At 33.8% G+C, this 20,091-nt stretch overlaps 1 protein-coding gene, 3 long non-coding RNA genes and 1 pseudogene across 6 annotated transcripts; 3 read left to right on the top strand and 2 right to left on the bottom strand.

The window, feature by feature from the left end:
• The first annotated feature begins 839 nt into the window (after positions 1–839).
• Positions 840–4,069, top strand: LOC115960396 (xyloglucan endotransglucosylase/hydrolase protein 2-like). Of its 3 annotated transcripts, XM_031079280.1 has the most exons (4): positions 841–937; positions 2,320–2,420; positions 2,791–2,984; positions 3,442–4,069. In XM_031079280.1, exons 2-4 carry the CDS (start codon positions 2,373–2,375, stop codon positions 3,689–3,691), a joined length of 492 nt encoding a protein of 163 aa, XP_030935140.1. In that variant the 5' UTR covers positions 841–937; positions 2,320–2,372; the 3' UTR covers positions 3,692–4,069. The 3 variants fall into 3 exon arrangements, with proteins under 3 accessions (XP_030935141.1, XP_030935140.1, XP_030935138.1); XM_031079281.1 differs by lacking the exon at positions 2,791–2,984 and having other exon boundaries at positions 840–937; positions 2,320–2,448; XM_031079278.1 differs by having other exon boundaries at positions 874–2,420.
• A 3,859-nt stretch (positions 4,070–7,928) lies between these two features.
• On the top strand, positions 7,929–9,122 carry LOC115962020 (annotated as a pseudogene).
• An 836-nt stretch (positions 9,123–9,958) lies between these two features.
• Positions 9,959–12,279, bottom strand: LOC115960398. Its single transcript, XR_004085178.1, has 3 exons — positions 12,241–12,279; positions 12,040–12,096; positions 9,959–10,697 (listed from the first exon to the last, which is right to left on the bottom strand). It is a non-coding gene; the product is annotated as an uncharacterized LOC115960398 (long non-coding RNA).
• A 3,091-nt stretch (positions 12,280–15,370) lies between these two features.
• Positions 15,371–15,784, top strand: LOC115960397. The gene is made up of 2 exons (XR_004085177.1): positions 15,371–15,524; positions 15,622–15,784. It is a non-coding gene; the product is annotated as an uncharacterized LOC115960397 (long non-coding RNA).
• A 1,901-nt stretch (positions 15,785–17,685) lies between these two features.
• LOC115960399 lies at positions 17,686–20,091 on the bottom strand. Its single transcript, XR_004085179.1, has 4 exons — positions 19,865–20,091; positions 18,994–19,128; positions 18,541–18,636; positions 17,686–18,097 (listed from the first exon to the last, which is right to left on the bottom strand). It is a non-coding gene; the product is annotated as an uncharacterized LOC115960399 (long non-coding RNA).

The following is a 20,091-nucleotide window of genomic DNA, read 5'->3' as shown; positions in this document are numbered from 1 at the left end:
TTCTTAATTTTGATGCATCTATTTATTACACTAAAAATCAAAGAATCCAATTTAATTTTCTTAATTTCTTGTGCTAAATGAGCTATTAAGTGAGAAAAACATAAAATCAAAATTAATAAACATTTAAAAAATCACCACCATTGATTCATTTTTCATATATTATTATTATTATTATACAAACAGTAGTCAAACAAACTAAAATTGAGAATTACATGGATAACGATTTAAATGAATATATATAAATGTGGTAAAATTTTAATACATAATTAGTTATCTTTATTTGTTAATATATCTCATTTATATGCATGAAATTATAAGCTAATTTCTATTAGAAAGAAAAAAAATGTTTTTTTTTAATAAAAGATTTTTTAAGGTGCTACATATATAGGTTTGTTGTTAGTTGTTTATTTGGGCAATTGTGCCGAATGACGGATATTCTACTTTTAATAAAACTAAGGGTACAACAAAATCAAAAAGACTCAAATTTGAAAGGAGGAAGTGGTGATTCAAATAAATATTTGAAACTTGACTTTTGAAAAGTTTAAATAAGAAGTTTGTTATCTTTTCAAAATTTTAAAAACGTAGTTGCACCTGCTATGGGCTAACACAAGTTGTAGGTGTCGTGATTGAGTGCTCTCTTCAAGAAACAAGATTTTCTTTCTAATTTTATACTAATTTTCCTACAATTGCTTCTAAAGAGTAAAGACTGCTAAAATGATGTAATAGTTATGAAGGATGGTATGGAGAAGACAATATAGCGTGTGAGTAAGTTAGAGGAAATGATGGCTCACACCCTTCATGCTTTTTTCTTGGTTCTTAGCCAATAATCTTTGGGGGTTGACATCCTTATATATTAGCTTCACCAAAAGGTCCAAAACCAAGACAAAGCTAAGCTCAAAAACTAACTAGGGCAGTGAAGGCAGTGCCTTAAAATGAGGTTTTCACTACTTGATTTTTTATTGTTATTCCTACTTTGTTGGGTGTTTGCAAGTGAAGGCAGTGTCAATATTAGTTTTTATGAAAACTATAATGTTACATAGGGTTTTGATCATGTCTTTTCTTTAAATCAAAGACATGATATTCAGCTCTTTTTGGATATTTCTTCTGGTTATTCTCTCCCTCTTGTTTCTTAATTTCCCCCTTTCATTTTAAAAGATCAAAGGATTATATATCCCCCTCAATTTATGATATACTTCTTTTACTTTTTCATTCCTCTATATATTATTATATTTTCATTCTGTAAAAAAGTCTTATTACATTTTGCCCATCTTATATTTTGTATGTTGTAGTTCCCAATTCTTTTTTTTTACTTATATGCTATGTATCATTATTCATTAACATTCAAATTTTCAATATGAATAAACTTAAGTCAACTAGATTAAGATGGAAATCCAAAAGCTTTGCAAAAAGTTGATTTTTAGGACGTTCAAAATTTAGTTAGATCTCCTCTTATAGTTTTTGTTTTGTCAAGGATATTTATGGACAATTGGTCCTTTTTATCCCTAGTCATGCAACTCAACTGGTACTTTTGATATCAATAATGGTTTTTCTTTCTACGTTAGGTTTTAAAGAGTAAGGTGTGGGTTCTATTTAGCTCATCTCATATAGTATCCTGTTATCGAATAAAGAAATGGATTCTAATATTGTTTACACTAAAAACTATTTGGTGTGTTGGTCTAATAAAAAAGTAATTATCATAGACCGGATGTCATAGATTTAGAGCCTACCATTCAAATAAATTATTATAGGTTTCAATTACAATATGGATTACTTAAAATTAAGAGTTGATAGAGCCACAAAACTAAAATCTATTGTTTTAATTGGTTTTGGTAGTCCTCCCTTTGGATTCTCCAAGTCCATATATGGATGTAAAACATATTTCTAGAACTTTCAAATGCGTTACATACTTACATGCTTAAAGAGTTATACAATATAAAATATAATTGCTGAAGATTTTTTGATTGCTTTCACATTTTTAGAGTATTCATCATCAAAGGTTTAAAATTATTGTGAAAGTGAAAAATAATATTACTAATAAATTTTTACTATATCATAAATAACATATAGATACTAAAACATGTAATAAAGGAAAAGTTTTTAAGTATGAGCCGAGTTTTCAAAGTCATGAAGGTTTCCACGTCAAGCACAAACTAGCTATTCCACATGGAATCATACATCTTTCTGGGAAAACTCTATCTGATATTCAATCAAATTTATTTACTAAACGAAGTTTTCATGAGACTTGCAAAGTTTTTACATCATTGATGCAAAAATGGTGGCTTTAATTCTCTTTATGTTATAATCTTTTATATCTTGTAGGGGCTGGTTTTGCATCAAAGCTAGGCTATGCTTCTGGGTTTTTTCATTTGAGGATGAAGCTACCAGACAAGGATTCTGCTGGAGTAGTTACTACATTCTATGTGAATTCCAAGCCCCTTCTTTTTCATTGTTACGTATAGAGATTTTATGTTTCACTTTTAGTGTTCCACTTTATATCCCATCAATCGCATTATATCACATGTTCCTCTTTTCTCTTTTTCTTTTTTTTCCTTATCAAACTTATATATATATATATATATATATATATATATTTTTATATATTTATATATATACACACATGCTTAAGATATTACAGCACAATGTTGGAATGGAACACTAAAATTAGCACAAAAAACTTTTATTTGTTATGTAACATTCATGTGCATTTGTCTATATATAGTTAATTTTTATTTCCTTAATATCCACAAGATGGAAGAGGCTGATTCAAGGTGATGATATGCATATATGCAGCTAAGTTCACATGGTAATAATCATGATGAGTTGGATTTTGAGTTCTTGGGCAATAGGGAAGGGAAGCCATATACATTACAAACAAATGTCTTTGCAAATGGTCTTGGAAATAGGGAGCAAAGGATTCTTCTTTGGTTTGACCCCACAGCAGATTTTCACACTTACAAAATTCTTTGGAACGAACATCACATCGTGAAGGAACAAATGAATAAAATAATAAATTACAAATTTTTTTGGCAACATTTGAGGTGTTAGATTGTAATTAATGCAACTTTCCACGGTTTTAAAAATCGGATGGGGGCAAAAACCGTTTTTGCCTCCAATTTCTTGTTCAACCCGGCTTTTAACTGGTTTTGGCAAATTTTTTTCCAGTTTTCACCGATTTTGAAGGTTTTTGCTTTTTACAGGATTGGACTGGTGCTCGATTCCCAATTAAACTGATCGAACCGACCGGTTTGGTCTAGTTTTTAAAACCATGCAACTTTCACACATAAAACTTTTCATTATTCACTAATCACAATTTGCCACCTCAACTGTCAAAAAAAAAAAAAAAAAGATATTTGTTGTGGATCCATATCCTAATCTCTCTCTCTCTCTTCTTCTCTCTACCATACCTAATATGATGCTTTTCAACCTTGTGTATAATTACAGATTTTATGTGGACAATGTCCCCATCAGAGTGTTTAAGAACAACAAAAACATTGGAGTTAACTACCCATCACAGCCAATGCACATAGAAGCCAGCTTGTGGGATGGAGATAGTTGGGCAACTGATGGAGGCCAAACAAAAATTAACTGGACTCATGCACCATTCAATGCACACTACCAAGGATTTGGCATTGCTGGTTGCCCAGTTCAAAACTCATTAGACATTCAACAATGTTATTCTTCCAAGTACTAGTGGAATTTGGAAAAGTATTGGAAATTGGATCATAGACAACAAAGAGAGTATGAGAATGTGAGAAAGAAGTACATGAACTATGACTATTGTTCTGATAGGCCTAGGTACCCTACACCACCACCAGAGTGCTTTAATTGATAAGGAGCACAAGAATGATAGATAACGAAGTTAATAAAATACAGGGTGAGCTTTAAGGGGATCCAATGACACTGACACCAAAATTATGAGAAACTTGGATCAATTCCTCACTTTGTTCTTTAAGAATACATTCCAACATTTACAAGTTGTTAAAAATATGTGCGATATTGGTTTTATGTGTATTAAGGTGTAATGGTTCTAGATGCCCAATAATATTATGTGTATTTTTTTTTTATAATATTCAAAATAGTATTAGAGAAAAGTTTGATCTTGGCCGAGTTCATGTAGCAAACACAAAATCCAAAAAACACGCTGCAATGGCAGAAATAACACTAATCTATAAACCAAAAAAAAAAAACCTCCTTATCTTAAGATCTCTCTCAATCAATTATCTTCCACAAACCAGCATACCAAATGTTTATACAGAATTCCATAACCAAAACCCAACAAGAAGTCTAATATCTTGTCAATGTCAAATGTGTTCCCACATGCCACCATAAACTTCAATGGTGCTTTTTTTTGAAGTTGAAGCGCCAGTAGCGAGACGAGCTTTGCAATTTGCTTTTTTTCTTTTTTCTTTTTTTTTTTAACCAAAGATGATAAAATTTGCTCTTGTACTAGGAGTTTTTGGAGGGAGACTGAGATACTCACCACTACCCTTCGGAGTACCTGCAACTCCCTGGCACAGTTTGGTCATATTAGGAAGGACGTGCAATACCTTGCCTCTTTTTACTCAGCTTTTAATATTTTTAGTATACATAAACATTGTTGGCCTGTTTGGTACTATTGTTTAAACAACGGTTTTCAGTGTTTAAACACCACAACACACCCCCGTTTGTGTGTTAAAATATTTAGTATTCTCAAAAGAAAAAATAGTGGGTTAATCCCATATTGAAAAATGAGTATGAGTTAAAGAGGTTTAAAACTTGTATTGTATATCCAAGAGTTAGGTCCTTTTGGATATACATCATTGTTAGATTCTTTAAGACATTCTCTTATCTTCCCTTGTGTGTGTTAAAATATTTAGTATTCTCAAAAAAAAAAAAAAAAAAAAAAAAACACCACAACACGTATTTTCACTATACTTTTTAACTCACACGTATTTCCACAACACTTAAACAACGTTACTAAAAATCTCTTACCAAACGGGCCCTTGTAACTCTATTGGTGATGTGCAATACCTTGCCTTTTTTTACTCAACTTTTAACTTTTTCATGTAACTCTAGCATAGGCATTGTAACTCTATTGGTTATTCACTTGCAAGACCAGCAATTTTGTTTCCCTAATTATTAGTCTAGATGGATGTTCCACTAGATGTCAAAACTATATTTTAGGCTGATTTAAAGAGCCTCCCTTAATAAAATAAAATAAAAAACCCACGTTTACCCATCTCTCCTTATTGGTTCAACATATACATGAAATTTGCCACCTTTCTCACAAATTCACTCTACATTATGCCCAATCTATCATCCATCAAATTTGGTCACCTTCAAGTCATCTTTGAAGGATGAACCTAGTCAACCGGTCCATGTCACAAGCTTTATATTCCAAACACAAAGAATCATCAAACTTCTACTTTGAGTTTAACAAGGAGAGTTAAAATATATATATTTTTTATATTAAGTTTATGTGTATTAATATTAGAGTATATTTAAAGTTCAATTTCACAATTCACCCTACATTCCATCTTCTATCTTAACATACAACCTATTAATTAAAATAATATAAACACCCATTAAAAAAATATAAACCAACCACCCAAAAACCCACAAAAACTAGCAATTGCTACCATCGCCACCCACAAATGCACATAAACCAATCTTAAAGGCCCACACCACCATTGAAAGACCCACCAAAATACACAACCCACACCACCACCAACCTACCAGCCCATGACCCACCAACAACCCACAACCCACAACCCACAATGCCTCCATCGCACAACCCATGCCACCACCGTCACACCACCGCATGATCTGAGAGAGAGAGAGGGACGAAAAAGGGAGAGAGTGAGTCAAAGAGAGAGAGAGAGAGAGAGTAAAAAAAAAAAAACAAAGTTTTGTAAATTCTAAGAGTTTACTGTAGCATGATGCTAAAATTTTCCAAGTATAAGAAACCGGATATAGCTAGGATTTTGCATTAGGTGTTCTAGAATTGCAATTTTGGTATTTTAGACACTCCAAATCTAATGATAAGCCCATGTAGGACTTACCCTAACTCCTATAACCCTTATATATACAGTACTCGGATTCATTGTAATACATGTACTTGCCTTTTGAGCTTTATTTTCCTTTTTTTATAGGTAAACGAAAAGGAAAACGCTAAAAGGCCTATTAATTTTATTACAATAACTTAACAAACTTACATAGAAATGAAGTAAAATTCAAAATTCCTAGTATCATTCATATGGTAAAATTGTCAATCTTGCTGGAGGAAAATTTTTCATCTTATGTACGAGCTAAACACATAAAAATATTCTTGGATCTTCTCAGGAATGGGATAAAACATCAAAAAATCATTAATATGAAGCCTAAATAATCAATTTTAGGCTAAAATCCAAATTATACGCTCTAAGTTTGGATGAATTATCTTTTTTTGTTCCTAATACTTTTCATTTATCATTTTAGTTCTTAAGCTTTAAATTTCTCAATCAAGTTAGTTATTCTATCTATTATTGTTTATATAATTAACATTGTTTCATCATGTTTAAAAAGTTTTGTGAAAAATATCATTTTAGGATCACTGTCAATTTGTTTCGAACATTTTGATATCTTGGTACTTATTATTTTCTACTTGCAATCAATTTCCTTTAATGAGTTGATTGTAAAAACCAAATTAACTGTAAATTAAAAATAAAAAGAACTAAATTGATGGCTATCAAATCGTAAATGACCAAATTAAAAATGACCCCAACATGTAAGGACCAAAATAGTATTTTTCACAAAAAAAAATATTTATTAATTTTCTATTATTACTTAACAAAACATTACAGATGAAAATGGTCAGAAAAACCAATTTGATAAAATTTTAACTTTAATTGTTTAAGAATTAAAATGATAAAAGTTAAACTTTAAATAATAATAAAAATTGACAATTCACCCAAAAGGCCAAAACTTAAAACGGCGTAATTTGAATTTTGATTCTGCCAACATTTTTCTTGAACACCCTTTTCAAATAACAATAAATATAAAAAAAATTTAGTTAGTTGTTACGTTTTAAAACAATGTTGAAAACTAGCATCTCGAGTGTCTAAAACTCGAGTTCTAAGATAAAACTCGAGTTTTTAAGTCTCGATTTGTAAGAGGATGGGTCTAATGTGGAAAAAAATCGACGTGAAAATCGAGTTTTAAAGACTTGATTTCCATGAATTAGAAAAATGCCGCTATAGGGGTTTAAAACGTCACTATATGGCATAAAAACGCCACTATAGGGCTCCCTAAACCTGGTGCTAAAAAATTTTTTGCAAGAAAACACCGTTATAGGACTTTAAAACGTCACTGTAAGACTTAAAAACGCCGCTATAGGACTTTAAAACATCACTGTAGGTGAAATTTTTTTTACATGAAACTCGAGTCTTAAAGACTCGAGATCTATGTGGCATTTTAGAGTCTTTCGGACTCAAGTTCTATTATGGATCTCAAGTTTCTAAAACTTGAAATGCTACTTTCCTTTATTATTGTGACCATTTGCTGTTTTGAAATTCATCTTTACATTTTTAACTTATTCTCTAGTGAAGACCTTCAATGCAATGGGGTTGGAATTCATTATGTTCTTGTCTTTTTTTATGAAAACACACCCCTTCCCTTTCTGGTGCCTTTGATTGGCAAACAAAGACAAGGTAATACTAATCAATAAGTCTAGGGACACAATATTTTTCAAAACTACTTATATGGCATGTTCTGATTGGTGTACTCCAGTGGGAGTGATGTTGCTTTAATCACAACAGGCCAAGCCATAAAAGTTGTGAGAAAATTTTGTGTTCCTAAGATTACTCAATACTAATTGCTGCCTTAGGTTTCTCTTTTGTTTTTCTTTGCCCCCAAAGAAAAGTCTCAACCTAAAATCAAGGTGAATTTTTGTAATACGCTGAATATTCTAAATAACTCCTGAAATAGTATTGCTTGGGCAGGTTCAGAAATTTCACGTTAAGGAAATGGAATTATCTTTCACACAAGGCCGATGGAACTATGATCGCTGGGGTGGATTTGACCCCATCTCAAGTAGCAATGCAAAGCCTCCTGGAGTAGAGTTGTGGGCTGTCTTTGATGTCCCTAAGGATCAGGTTGATGCTTTCTGGAAGAATTTAACCCATACTCTTTCAGGTCTTTTTTGTGCTTCCATAAACTTCCTAGTGTCTTCTACAACTTATTCTGTTCACGAATGGGGCTTTCACCCATCTTCAGGCGGTCTGAGGTATGGTACATTACCCTGTGAGGCTGTTTGCACCTAGAACCTAACTCCCTGGTTGAAGCTACTTCCATGTCGAGACAAAGCTGGGCTTTCTGCCTTATTGGACACCTTCCATATATAGAGGATTTTATCATTCTCAACGGTTGCACTTGAACAAGCTCTTATAGTTGTTCTTCAGCCTAACAGTCACAAAACGAGTAAAACTTTTTTGAGTGAGACAAAATTGCAACCAAGCTGGTCTTTGAGTTCAATTTTTGGGAGGAAAGTCACAGGAAGATGCGTTCTCGCAAAGACTAGTAATGTTTACCTTCAACTTGAGAGAGGCTTAGTCACTGAGCTTGAGAATCTGCAGAAGGACAACACGATAACTGGGCCTGATCATGTTAATGTAGGCTCTGGAGGGTTGGAGGATAACCCTAGTTTTGAATTGTCTGTTAGGCCAGACAAGATGTTTAAAGAAGTAAATAGCTTGCATAGGAAGAGCTCATCTGTTCTTTATGAATATTCAATTGAGAGGTACAGTGTCTTTGAGCCATTTGATTTAGGCCTTACATGGAAGTTTCCTGTAGTTTGGTCATGTCCACGAGCACCATTACACTCTAGTGGGTTCTTAATGGGTAGTGGGAATCAAAGGGGCACTATTGCAATATCTTTTATATCCACAGATTTGGAGGAAGGGTTCCTGAGTGTTAATATTGGTGAAGAAAGTTGTAAGTTGCAAGCCGACATTTTTCAAGTTGTGCCTTGGTATATTAAGGTCTATTATCATACTCTACAGGTTTTTGTTGATGGACAACCTGAGGCTATCACTAATGTTGTAGAAAAGATGCATATTTCACCTTCTGAAGACAAGGTATCGCCTGGGGTGATGGCCTGGTCCTAAAATTTCCTTGTGCTGTGAAATCAGCAGCTTTAACTTTAGAGTTCACTACAAAAAAAAGGTTCTATGGCCACGTTTTTAAAACGCGGCTATATGTCAAAAAAACGTGGCTATAGCCTATAGTCGCGTTTTTTTAGGCCGCGCTTTCTTATGTGGCCTAAAACCTGTGACTATAGGACTGACGGTCCTATGGCCACACTTTTTAACCGCGGCCCAAGACCAGGTCCTATAGCCCCGTTTTAAACGCGGCCTAAGGTTGTGGTCTTGGGCTGCGTTTTAAACGCAGCCCAAGACCACAACCTTAGGCCGCGTTTAAAAAGTGTGGCCATAGGACCCTTGTTGACAACTATAGGTGAAAGCTATAGCCGCGTTTAAAAACGCGGCTATAGCCCATTTTTCTTCTTTTTTTTCCTAGCCCAGATGGCTTAAAAAGGACCTCCACACCTGAGTACAATCACCATAAACCAAGCCCTCATTATACAGTTTTGATCTTGCAAAGATAAAATGCAAGAGAGGAGGGCAATTAACTCAAAGTGCACTTTAGATAAAATTTGTGGTTCTCTCAACCTACACTATCAGTTTTTTGCCTTGCCTAGTATAATTATGTCATCTTTTGAAAAACCACATATTCCTCATAAATGGATCATGGTTATTGCAACTTGCAAAAGCAAAATATTGTTATGTGATCAATACAATGAAGACTCAATCTTGGTTAATTTTTTTTGCCATCTCCTTTAAGCTCATGAAGGAGAATCTTCCCTAAGTAATTGTCTTAGTTTTGATAACTAGGAAGTTCCATTACAACTATGAAAAAAGAGAACTTTTGGGACACATATTTGTGAACAAGTTAAAAGAAAATGGGATTCATCTTGTCCAAAAGTAATAGGAACAAGGGACATTATTGTATCAGTGCCTTTTACATGATAAAATTATAAAATTAATACATGGTGACTCAACTTCATACACACACATGCACGCATAGAGATTAGTAAGTTACATGTGCATTCTATGGGTTTTAAACCCAACACAATGCCCTCCACCCCATTCTGTAGGAGGACAGTGCCATTTGAGTTTTACATGTATGTATGAATGTAATTTAAGCACATTCCAACCCTTTATTTGACACAATGAGATGCCATAATGATAAATTAGCATGGTTATAGAGTTGGTGTAACAAAAAGCAAGACAAAGGAGAAATCAGATCATGGGGGTCCAAAAATTATATATCATGTGTTTTGTTTATTCTATCTTTATCCCAACTATTAGAATAGCTCAACATATCAATTAAGAGGGTCTCTTAGATTATTAAGTTAAAGAGTGAGGTTAAAATGGTACCTCAATGTAGCCGAGGTTTTCAGTGTCAAGCACTTCCATGATCAAAGTGGCATAGCATTCTACTTCCTCCTGAGTCAAAGACAACTTATTGGTGGAAGCACTTAACAAAATAGTCTGTAGAATTGAGGTACATGCGACACCAGAAATAGTGAAGCTCACATTTTGTGATATAAAATCTCCAGTCCTTTGTTCCTCTTAGTGCCCTTAATAGCTCATTAGCAAATTCGGGGGATTGTTGCATCCCTTCCAAAGCCAACCAAAAAAAAAAAAAAAAAAAAAAGAACAAAGAATAAGTTAAGTTAGTTCTTCAAGATAAAATACGAACTGTTTGTATATGTTAAATTTTTTTTTTCCAAAAATAAAAGTTCTTTTTCAGAAATTCGAATTATAAAATGAAGAAAAAAGAAAGAATCAAATAAAGAATGTAGTAATAAGCCAACCACAAGGCAAGCAATCTCATGCATGGCCAATTGGCCACAATCTCATGCTGGTCTACTAGTGTAGTGGGTGCGTTACTTTGCCATTGGCAGCAATAAGCCAACCACAAGGCAAGCAAAGTTGAAAGTTTATATATATTATTACTATTTTTTAATCAAGTTGGACTTTTTTCTTTCAACAATGGGAGAGTTCTATATAGAGGCATTTATTCTCTCACATATATTTTTTCATTCACTTCTGATATATAAACATTTCAATATCAATTATATATTCGTGTAAAATAATCGATATAAACGAATGTAAAAAAATATTTTATTTTTGATAAATAACGTTGAGAATATTGAAAACAAAAGATGCTCAAAGCTTAAATTTATATGTCAACCCATGATGTATAAGACTATATTCCTCTCCAAGATTTCAAAAAGGTATTTTTGGTATCACCGAGAGGGGTAACTTAGTGGTCAAGGTGTGTGATCGCTATCTTGAGGTCCCACATTCGAACCTTAGCGGGGAGTGGGGTTGCCTCTTGTAGCAAACCTCTAATTTACTAGCTCTCTCGTTGGGTTAGGGTGAGGTCTATGGTCACCCCAACCATAGTAATTACAACTCAATCTAATATTCTATAGTGGAGGATGCCCCTATGGTCACACCTAGGGAGTGAGTCACAATGGTCACTCCTGCCCCCTTCTTGTTCATAAAAAATAAAAATAAAAAGGTACTTTTTCGAACACCAATAGATACAAAAAGAAAGAAAAAAAATTAACCAAAAAACTTATAACCAAATATGATAATGAAAATAGTTAATATCATTTTAACACCGTAATAAATAAATATTTGATGTCATTATATCAAATATGATGTCAAATATGATGTCATTATACCATTGCAGATTCCATACATTAATATTTTTTCCCACAAAAGAAAGATATGACAATTAAAGCACATAACAAGACAACTTACACTATAACTCCTGTTAAAGTAGCCTGCAAGGAATCTTCTTCTTGGAGTGTAGACAGCACACATATAGGAAATAAGAAATAAATAAAAAACAAGAATGAACAAAACATACAGGCATGGAAAACAAGAAAAGATGACAATGACAACTCTAGCCAAGAGACAACGGTTGTAAATCACATCAAAATCTTACCTTGTAGAAGTTTACAAGTGTCTTTTGATCATATTCACATTCCCTCCATTCCAAATACTGCATTTAAAAGATTCTTTAGTTTACTTATACAATAAAATAACAATTGCAAGCCAACTCTGTGGAAAGGAATTCCCAGTCATAAAAAATAAAAAGCAATCTACATTTTTGTCAAAAGTACTACTGATAGATATAAATACATACTTGACGTGTTGCAAGGTTATCCTTAAAGGTCTGAAGACTGCAAAAGAAAATTCCAATGAAAAATAAATATTAGGCTTAAACATAATTTGATGCAATCTAACAACTGATAGCATGTAAAGACAATAAAAATCATTCTAGATCTTATGATACCTATCACGAAGAGACAAAATCATACCAGTTGCTACACCTATTCTTCACTTTTTTTTTTTTTTTTTTTTTGGGATTTCATTTATTTGATAAAAAACTTCTTCTGAATCTAAGCTCTGGTATTGTCTGATTGAATCACTGATCTTCTTTGATCAGATGCACAACACCATTTTCTAAGGTTTCATAAATGAATAACTTTGTATCTTAGAGTGAAACACTGCCAATTATGTCATGTCTTGCATAGGATGTCAATATAGTGACTCTAATAGTGAATCCTGCTAATTCATTGAAATGACTTCGTAGCTTAAAAATGGACAAAGTTGATAATGTTATTTATAAATATAGGTTGTCAAATTCACTGGTTTGAACTTTCATCAACCACCTAGGGCTGTAAATGAACTGACCTATTTACTAACAGCTCTGGCTCAGCTTGAAATTTTTTTATTTATTTATTATTATTTTTTTTTTATCTATCGAAAAAAATGTTACTTTATTAAAAGCTTGTGAGTTTGAGTCTTGATTTAAGCTAGGTTGCACCGACACGGCATTTTTGGCGATGTGTCGGACACCGAAATCGGTACGAGTTGCCGGACTTCGGTGTCCAAGCAGTGTCTCTTTTTTTTTCGTTTCTCCAACACGGTGCCGACGCGGCTCCGACGAGTTCGACACGCCAGCAGTGGAAAAAAAAAAAAAAAAGATCACAGATTTTGACAAATGGACATACCAATACCATTGATTTTGTGATATACCCTAAAACATTAGAGTCTAAGAAGTCATTAGACTGAAACCCACATCTCATTCTCACTTCTCAACCCACACTCCCTCTGAGTCTTTGACCTTTGCCGCTGCCCTCTGTCCCTCGCTGGAGCTAGATCGGGCCGATCGGCGAGCTCCATAGACGTCAACGCTTCTCTCTGTCCCTTCCGATCTCTCTCTCTCTCTCGGCGTGGACAATAGGTCAAGGACGACCTCTTTTGACTCTAAGCTTCTCTCTGTCTTCTTCTTCTTCTTCTTTTTATTTTTTTTATTTTTTTATTTTTTATTTTTTTTTCCAGATATTTGGCCATTTGGGTGAATGGGTTACTTTTAAAAATTATAATGTTGTTAGATGTTACTGTCATATATAATGTTGTTATTGCTATAGTTTTTGTGTGTCCTGCTATAGTTTTATTTATTTATTAAAGTTAAATATTGTAGGTGATTTTACTAAAATGAATACTGAAAGTGAAAAATCAACTGAGTCAGCTGCTTCTCTATGGAAATATGTTACTAAGTTAGAAAAAGCAACTGTTGGTGGTGGGAATGTTACTTTCAGATGTAACTATTGTGAAAAAATATTTTATATCTAGACATAAACATATTTTATGTCTAAAAATATTTAAAAATATGCCTAAAAATAAAATTTAATTAATTATTTAATTGCCGTGTCCACGCAGTGTTGTGTCCTTATTTTTCAAAAATTGTCGTATCGCCGTATCCGTGTCCATGTCAATGCATCATAGGATTTAAGTATAAATGATATATATTTATATTTATACGTGTATAAGTGGGAGTTTTGTGCATTGTGTACAACCTTTATAATGAATACATGTATAAAATAATTTCCACTATAATTTAGTTATTAATTATTATCATAGATTTGTGAATGGGTAAAATAATTATAGTTGTAGTGTTTACTCAATATGAAAAAAATTGAGTTAATCAAGTAGCTCCTAAACAAGCTTGAGCTTGTTCAACAATTAAATGAACCAAGCTTGAACATATAATATAGTTTGGTGATTAGCTCAAAGTTAGCTCATGTTTGAAGTAAAACTAAATGAACAATCCTGAAATTTTAAATTCTTTGCTCAGCTCGTTTACACTCTCAGCTCCCCAAAAAGTAAATTAAATATTCTATTGTGGATATCTGACATCATTAACAATATTCAAACATATCTGACTGTAAATTTTACTCAACTCATTTGAATATTGGACCGATATCAACAGTGCATTCAAACTGCAATATCTGTTTAGTATACTTGAGAGGGCTCTGTTTAAAGAAATCAATCATTGAAATTTAACAGGTAATATTTTTTTTACTCATTCAATCTCATTGCCATACAAAAGCAGTCTCTCATTTCATGTGTTATAATGACTAGGACTAATCTTCCATACTTGGTCCTTTTTTAATGCTTCAATTAGTTTAACTAGAATTTGTGCTTATTTACTTGAAACTTGATGAAAATTTGCATCATCTTGTCTTAGAAGTTCTAAGTTTGGCACTGTATATGGACTTAACAATTTTTCCAAATTTGAGGGGCCTAAATAATATTTAACTTGTCAAAGTAATGATCATACATTAATTATGTATATATAGAAAAGTATATTATAGATATAAAAAGGCAAGCATATGCTGGTTTTGATGAAGGTGAAGATGATAATATTTAGGAACACTATGCTGGCCTTTCAACAAAATTGAAAAGGAAACCCATGTAGTTCACTTTGAATGCACCTTCTTTTCTTAAGTTCTATTTATTTTTAGAAATGTTCCTTTCTTCATGAAGCATTGCTTTCTTTTGCAATTTGGGCCACTTAGATTGGGGAACCTTATTGCCTCAATGTTACTTTGAGCCTATTTATTAGACGAGACCTTAGTGCATTGTTATTGGAGCTACCTTACTATAATTCTTACTTTGAGATTACTCTATGCCAAAGTTATCTATCAAGGTGCAGCCTAGTGGTTGGAGGCTTGGGATGAGCAGTAAACCCAAATATCTTGAGTTCAATCCCTACTAGGAGTTCCCTTGAATTACCTGATACATAGTCTTGGCAGGTGGGGTTGTGTATATGTAGTTTACTCCCCAGGGTTGGGTCCAAAAGGCCACAAAAAAAAAAAGAGGAAGGAGAGAGAAAGAGAGAGATTACTCTATGCCAAACTTGAGTGTGCATTTAGCTCCTCATTATAATTTGTTGATATTCTTGCTTACTTCTTTATTATGTCTGAATAGGGATTTTTGCACATCGATGAATATCCTCCAGATGCTAATCAGGGTTTTGACATTCCATCAGCTGTAATAATCTTTCCAAATTTCCAGACAAACATGCATTATCTTGAAGATAACTCTTCAAACAAGTCACCCATGTTGTCTAAATTTCAGGTACTATCTACTCCTTGCATGCCATCAGTTCATTAGTTGTATTTATGCTTTAAATTTTGCCTATTCATCTGATCTATTATCTGAGTCTGCGGTGCAGGAAAAGAGCCCAGTTCTGTCTTACACAGAAGTATTACTTGTACCATTGACAACTCCTGATTTTAGTATGCCTTACAATGTCATCACAATTACATGCACGGTGTTTGCATTATATTTTGGATCTTTGCTCAATGTACTTCGAAGACGTGTTGGCGAAGAGGAAAGAATTCTGAAAAACAGAGTTAAGTCTCTCTTGGTTTATTATTAAAGGGTCTATCAGTTTAAATCATTGACTCATTTGTGATCAAACAAGTTTGTAGAATAATTAGTAAGCAACACAGTACTACCCTCACCTAGGGTGCCTCGACAGTAAGGGAGAGTGTAAACTTGGTTCGATTCCTAGTTGAGGCATTTCATGATTTACCCGATGCCTGCTTACTGGGGTGTGTAGGCATCCGGGGTTTGCCCCTCAAGGGTGGTCCTACTGGCCCATACCTTCAGGGGGATTCCTCATCATCAAAAAAAAAAATAAATAAATAAAAAAAGAGGGAGCAACACAGTACCAATCATAATAACAGCTATCCATGTGTCTTTGATATATATCCTGCAATTTAGCTGGCTTGCTGTTTCCCTGCTTCTAACGTTTGCCTTTTATTATCCTGCTTGCAGCTTCCAAGAAAGCTGGTCGGCTTCCTCAGCTGCTATCCCGGTTGTCTACCAAGCTTAGAGGAAAGGAATGGGAACCCCCTCAGTCTCCCTCAACTTCATCATCCTTCATCAGTTCAAAACTTATACTAAAAGTCTTAATAGTGGCTGGTGTGGCTGTTTTTTGGCAATACTACTCTGAATGACATTAGCAAGCCAACTAGATATTTCAATGTACACTATGTGCCAATGAGTATGTACAATATGAGCCTCTAACCCAAAACTAACATCCTAGTTTTATGTGTAGGGTACACCCTTTGCTAAGAATCATCTTAAATGAATTGACTTATTTACTGACTTCTTTAAATATTAATTACCTTCATCCTTCATTTCCCTGTTAATCACTATTCAACAGTTTTGAGTTTGCAACTGGAAACTAGGCGAGGCCAATCAAACTTGCCTATGGTGTACTTTTCTTCTTTCCTGCATTCTTATTTGCACTATCAGATTCAAAATTTATTATACAGAAATTCCCTTTCTTTTTGTCTTTCCCTTATTCTTCCCTCTTTGGACATACCAGTGTTCTTTTTGAAAACAGAAGGCAGTCTCAGCCCGCCACAAACTACAACTAAAATCGGAACCATGCTTTAGATTCCTTTAAGCCCCAGAAAACTTACAAGTCTATTGCGTGAGGTATCAGAAATATCCGGCCAAGTGGTTACTTTGGCTTGAACGTTTTATAAGCTGCACAACTTGGTTCAGTGTGAAATTGAATAATTGATTACCCTACTACTTGATACGCTTCTCCATCCATACTCATTAATGTGTGACTCTACCAAGTTTTGCACTAAAACACAGATTTTGCCTTCACATGTATGTTTATCTTACAATTATCTTATACATCCGACATGAATCCTTACTCTCATAGTTTTAGTCCCACAATCGTATGTGACTCATGCCATGAAGGGATGATGCATAACTTCCCCTGGTTATTTGTAGTGCTGAGGGAACACAGATTATTTATACACGACAAGTTGTAATGACTCTTCAAGCTGCCTGTCTTATTTCAATCGAGTTTGTTCTGAATTACTAACCAACTTATAAAGCCAAGTTTAGGTATGGTTATTTATTGCCAAATAATTTCATATACAGTACAAATGGTAATCACCAAGATCAAGTTGTCCAAACAATTTTTACCTAATTGAACTGATTTCAACATCCCCGGCTGAACTCATGGAGTCTCAAGCAGAAAAGACATTAAAATATGAATATTATTTTCATAAGTAGAGTCATACCAAAGATGTTTCTGTTTGTGTAATGTGCAAAAAGAAAAAAAAGAAAATATACTACACAGAGAAACTCAACCCAGTATAGGAATTTATTTATTGCTAGTGACCAAAGGAAATAACCCATAAACTAGAATCCCAAGATGATTTCATGTGTGCAAAGAGAATGAAAATCAAATCATGTTCTAAATTGCTGAAAATCAATTGTTAGTAGATCACAAACATTTATTTGTAACAATGGCCATTAAATTACAAGACCTTTCAAGCAATATATATGTAGCAAAAGCCTTATATTTGTATCAAAGGCAATTAAATTACAAGATTTTACAAACTTACTACGCTTATATCCTCATCTAAAACCATTTACAAGTTGACAATCTATCAGGAGACTAGAAGTAAAGAAAAAAGAAACTTATAAGGGGGTGAAACCATGGAAGAGAACGAAAGAGAAAGAAACAAAAAGAAGCCTCATGTCATCCTCTTGCAAGGAGAAGCTTCAATTGTCTCATCTCCTTGCATCCGCATCAAATTCTTACTCATATAAACTGCATGTAAATTGGGTGTGTACAAAGGTTTTTGGGAGGTCATTTCCTCTTCCTTGAATATCTGCAAAAAGGCCCAAATAGTATCATTTACAATTAGTTTGCACGGTAAACAAAACACAAAACAAATCTTTTGTATCTGGGGAAGGGGACAATTGGTTGGACATTTAGAAAGATACTGGTCATTAAATTGTTAGTCAGGTCAGTATTATGAGGATAGGCCATTTAGTTAAACCCAAGCTCTATTCCAAAAAACAAGAAATTCCAACATGAGCCAAATTAAGCAAAGGTGAGATCATGTGGGTAGCCATTGAGATACAAGGGAGAGATAATGCTTTCATCTAAGCAGAAATATTCAACCCAAATCCAACAGGGACCACCTGGCTTCCATGTCTTTGGAGGAAAGGAGAAATATTACATATAGTTGATGACTTCAAGCAAGAGTAACAAATGGTATAAAACTAATATATACAGATGAATTTTAAGTCACATGTCTAGTCAATGTACCTGACTCAGTTTCATTTATCTTTAACTTCTTGAGTAGGCTTACATCTTCCAACAACTGCTTTCTCTTGGAGCTCAGGCCATGGAGAGCTTCGCCTCCTGAAAGAGCCAACCACAGGTTTGTTAGTTTCAGAAAGCATATTTTCTAAGCCATAATGTTATGCCAATCTTTCATTATCAAGAGCATTCCAAATTGACATACGACTTGAAGACATTTCTTATAATCGTCCTTAATTATCACAACCTGTTAAACAAGCACACAAATTCTTTTTATTGTTTTCTTTAAATATACGTTTCTTCACTACACATGACTAAAATTCCCAAAATTGCAACATCAATTCCAAATATGGTATAGTATGGCTAGAGTTAAAAAATGATCATGGAATGAAAGCAGCTTAGGAAATTATAATTTTCCAAAACATTATCAATTTATCACAATGACATCCAAATGTTTACCTGTGTCCCTTTCCTTCAACCTTTTATTCTTCACCAAGTTGAAATCTTCAGCTTGTGGCCTTGTACTATCACCATCAACTTCATCTGCTGCTACATAGTAACTTCCATTAACAGCATCTTGAGGGTCACACACCCCTGGAAAAACCATAAGCATATCTTAATGAAAGAACCGAGTGATCAAATCACACTAGGGAAAGACTGTGTACAACATTCTATATATTGTATAGCATTGTGCACACCATTGGACAGCATCATTCAATTTTTTGGATAAATTTCTGAAACCATTTGTGATGTGACCCAATCCTTCTTGCAATAGTGCTACAACATTATATTACAAGTTAATATCACAAACAACTCAACCCTTCCCAGATAGTCTCACCATGAAAGTTTGAAGTGACTGCTTTTGCTCCCTAAAAATTTAAAAGGAATTGATTTTAGTCTTCTGACAAACTTTTTAGTCCCCTATGTGTCTAATGGGGCAATGATGGGTCAGTTTTTAGTTTGGTCAAGTCATATAAGGGACTAAAAGAAAACGTTTTAAATTTTAGGACCAACAATATATTTTGGAGAGAAAAAAAATCTCAAAATCAAAACAAATAACAGAGGTTTTCCTATCAAAAAAAATAAATAACAGAGGTTTATTTCACTTTTTCAGATTTTTTGAAGAAACCCAACAGAGCATAATGCAACCATTACCTTTATTTCCAATAAAATTTAAATAAACATATAACATTAACTATATATTCCAAGTCCAGCCTACAGGTTAAAAGAAAAGCCAAGCAAAATATAATAAATACCAATTTTTCTTTCATTCTCCCATAAACTCTGAGAAACCCTTTAAAAGTAAAGAGAAAAGAAAAGAACAACTTACTCTTAGAGCCAAGTTTGGTAAGCTTGCCATCAACAATAAGAGCGTCTTGGTGATTTTTCCCAGTGGAGAAGCCTCTGACAGAGAAGAAAGAAATAAGGGAGTTCCAGGTGACTGAGGAGGCTATGAAATCAACCCCTATACTAATGAAGTGACCATTGAGCTTGAGAGTTGATGGGTCGAGCCCAAAGGTCCGAGTTATGGAGCCCAGGTCGAGTCTCTGCTCTTCC

Source organism: Quercus lobata, chromosome 9, assembly GCF_001633185.2.
Source record: "Quercus lobata isolate SW786 chromosome 9, ValleyOak3.0 Primary Assembly, whole genome shotgun sequence".
In the NCBI taxonomy this organism is placed as follows: Eukaryota; Viridiplantae; Streptophyta; class Magnoliopsida; order Fagales; family Fagaceae; genus Quercus; species Quercus lobata.
The sequence above is the reverse complement of the archived record's forward strand: the minus strand, read 5'-3'. Positions and strand labels throughout refer to the sequence as shown.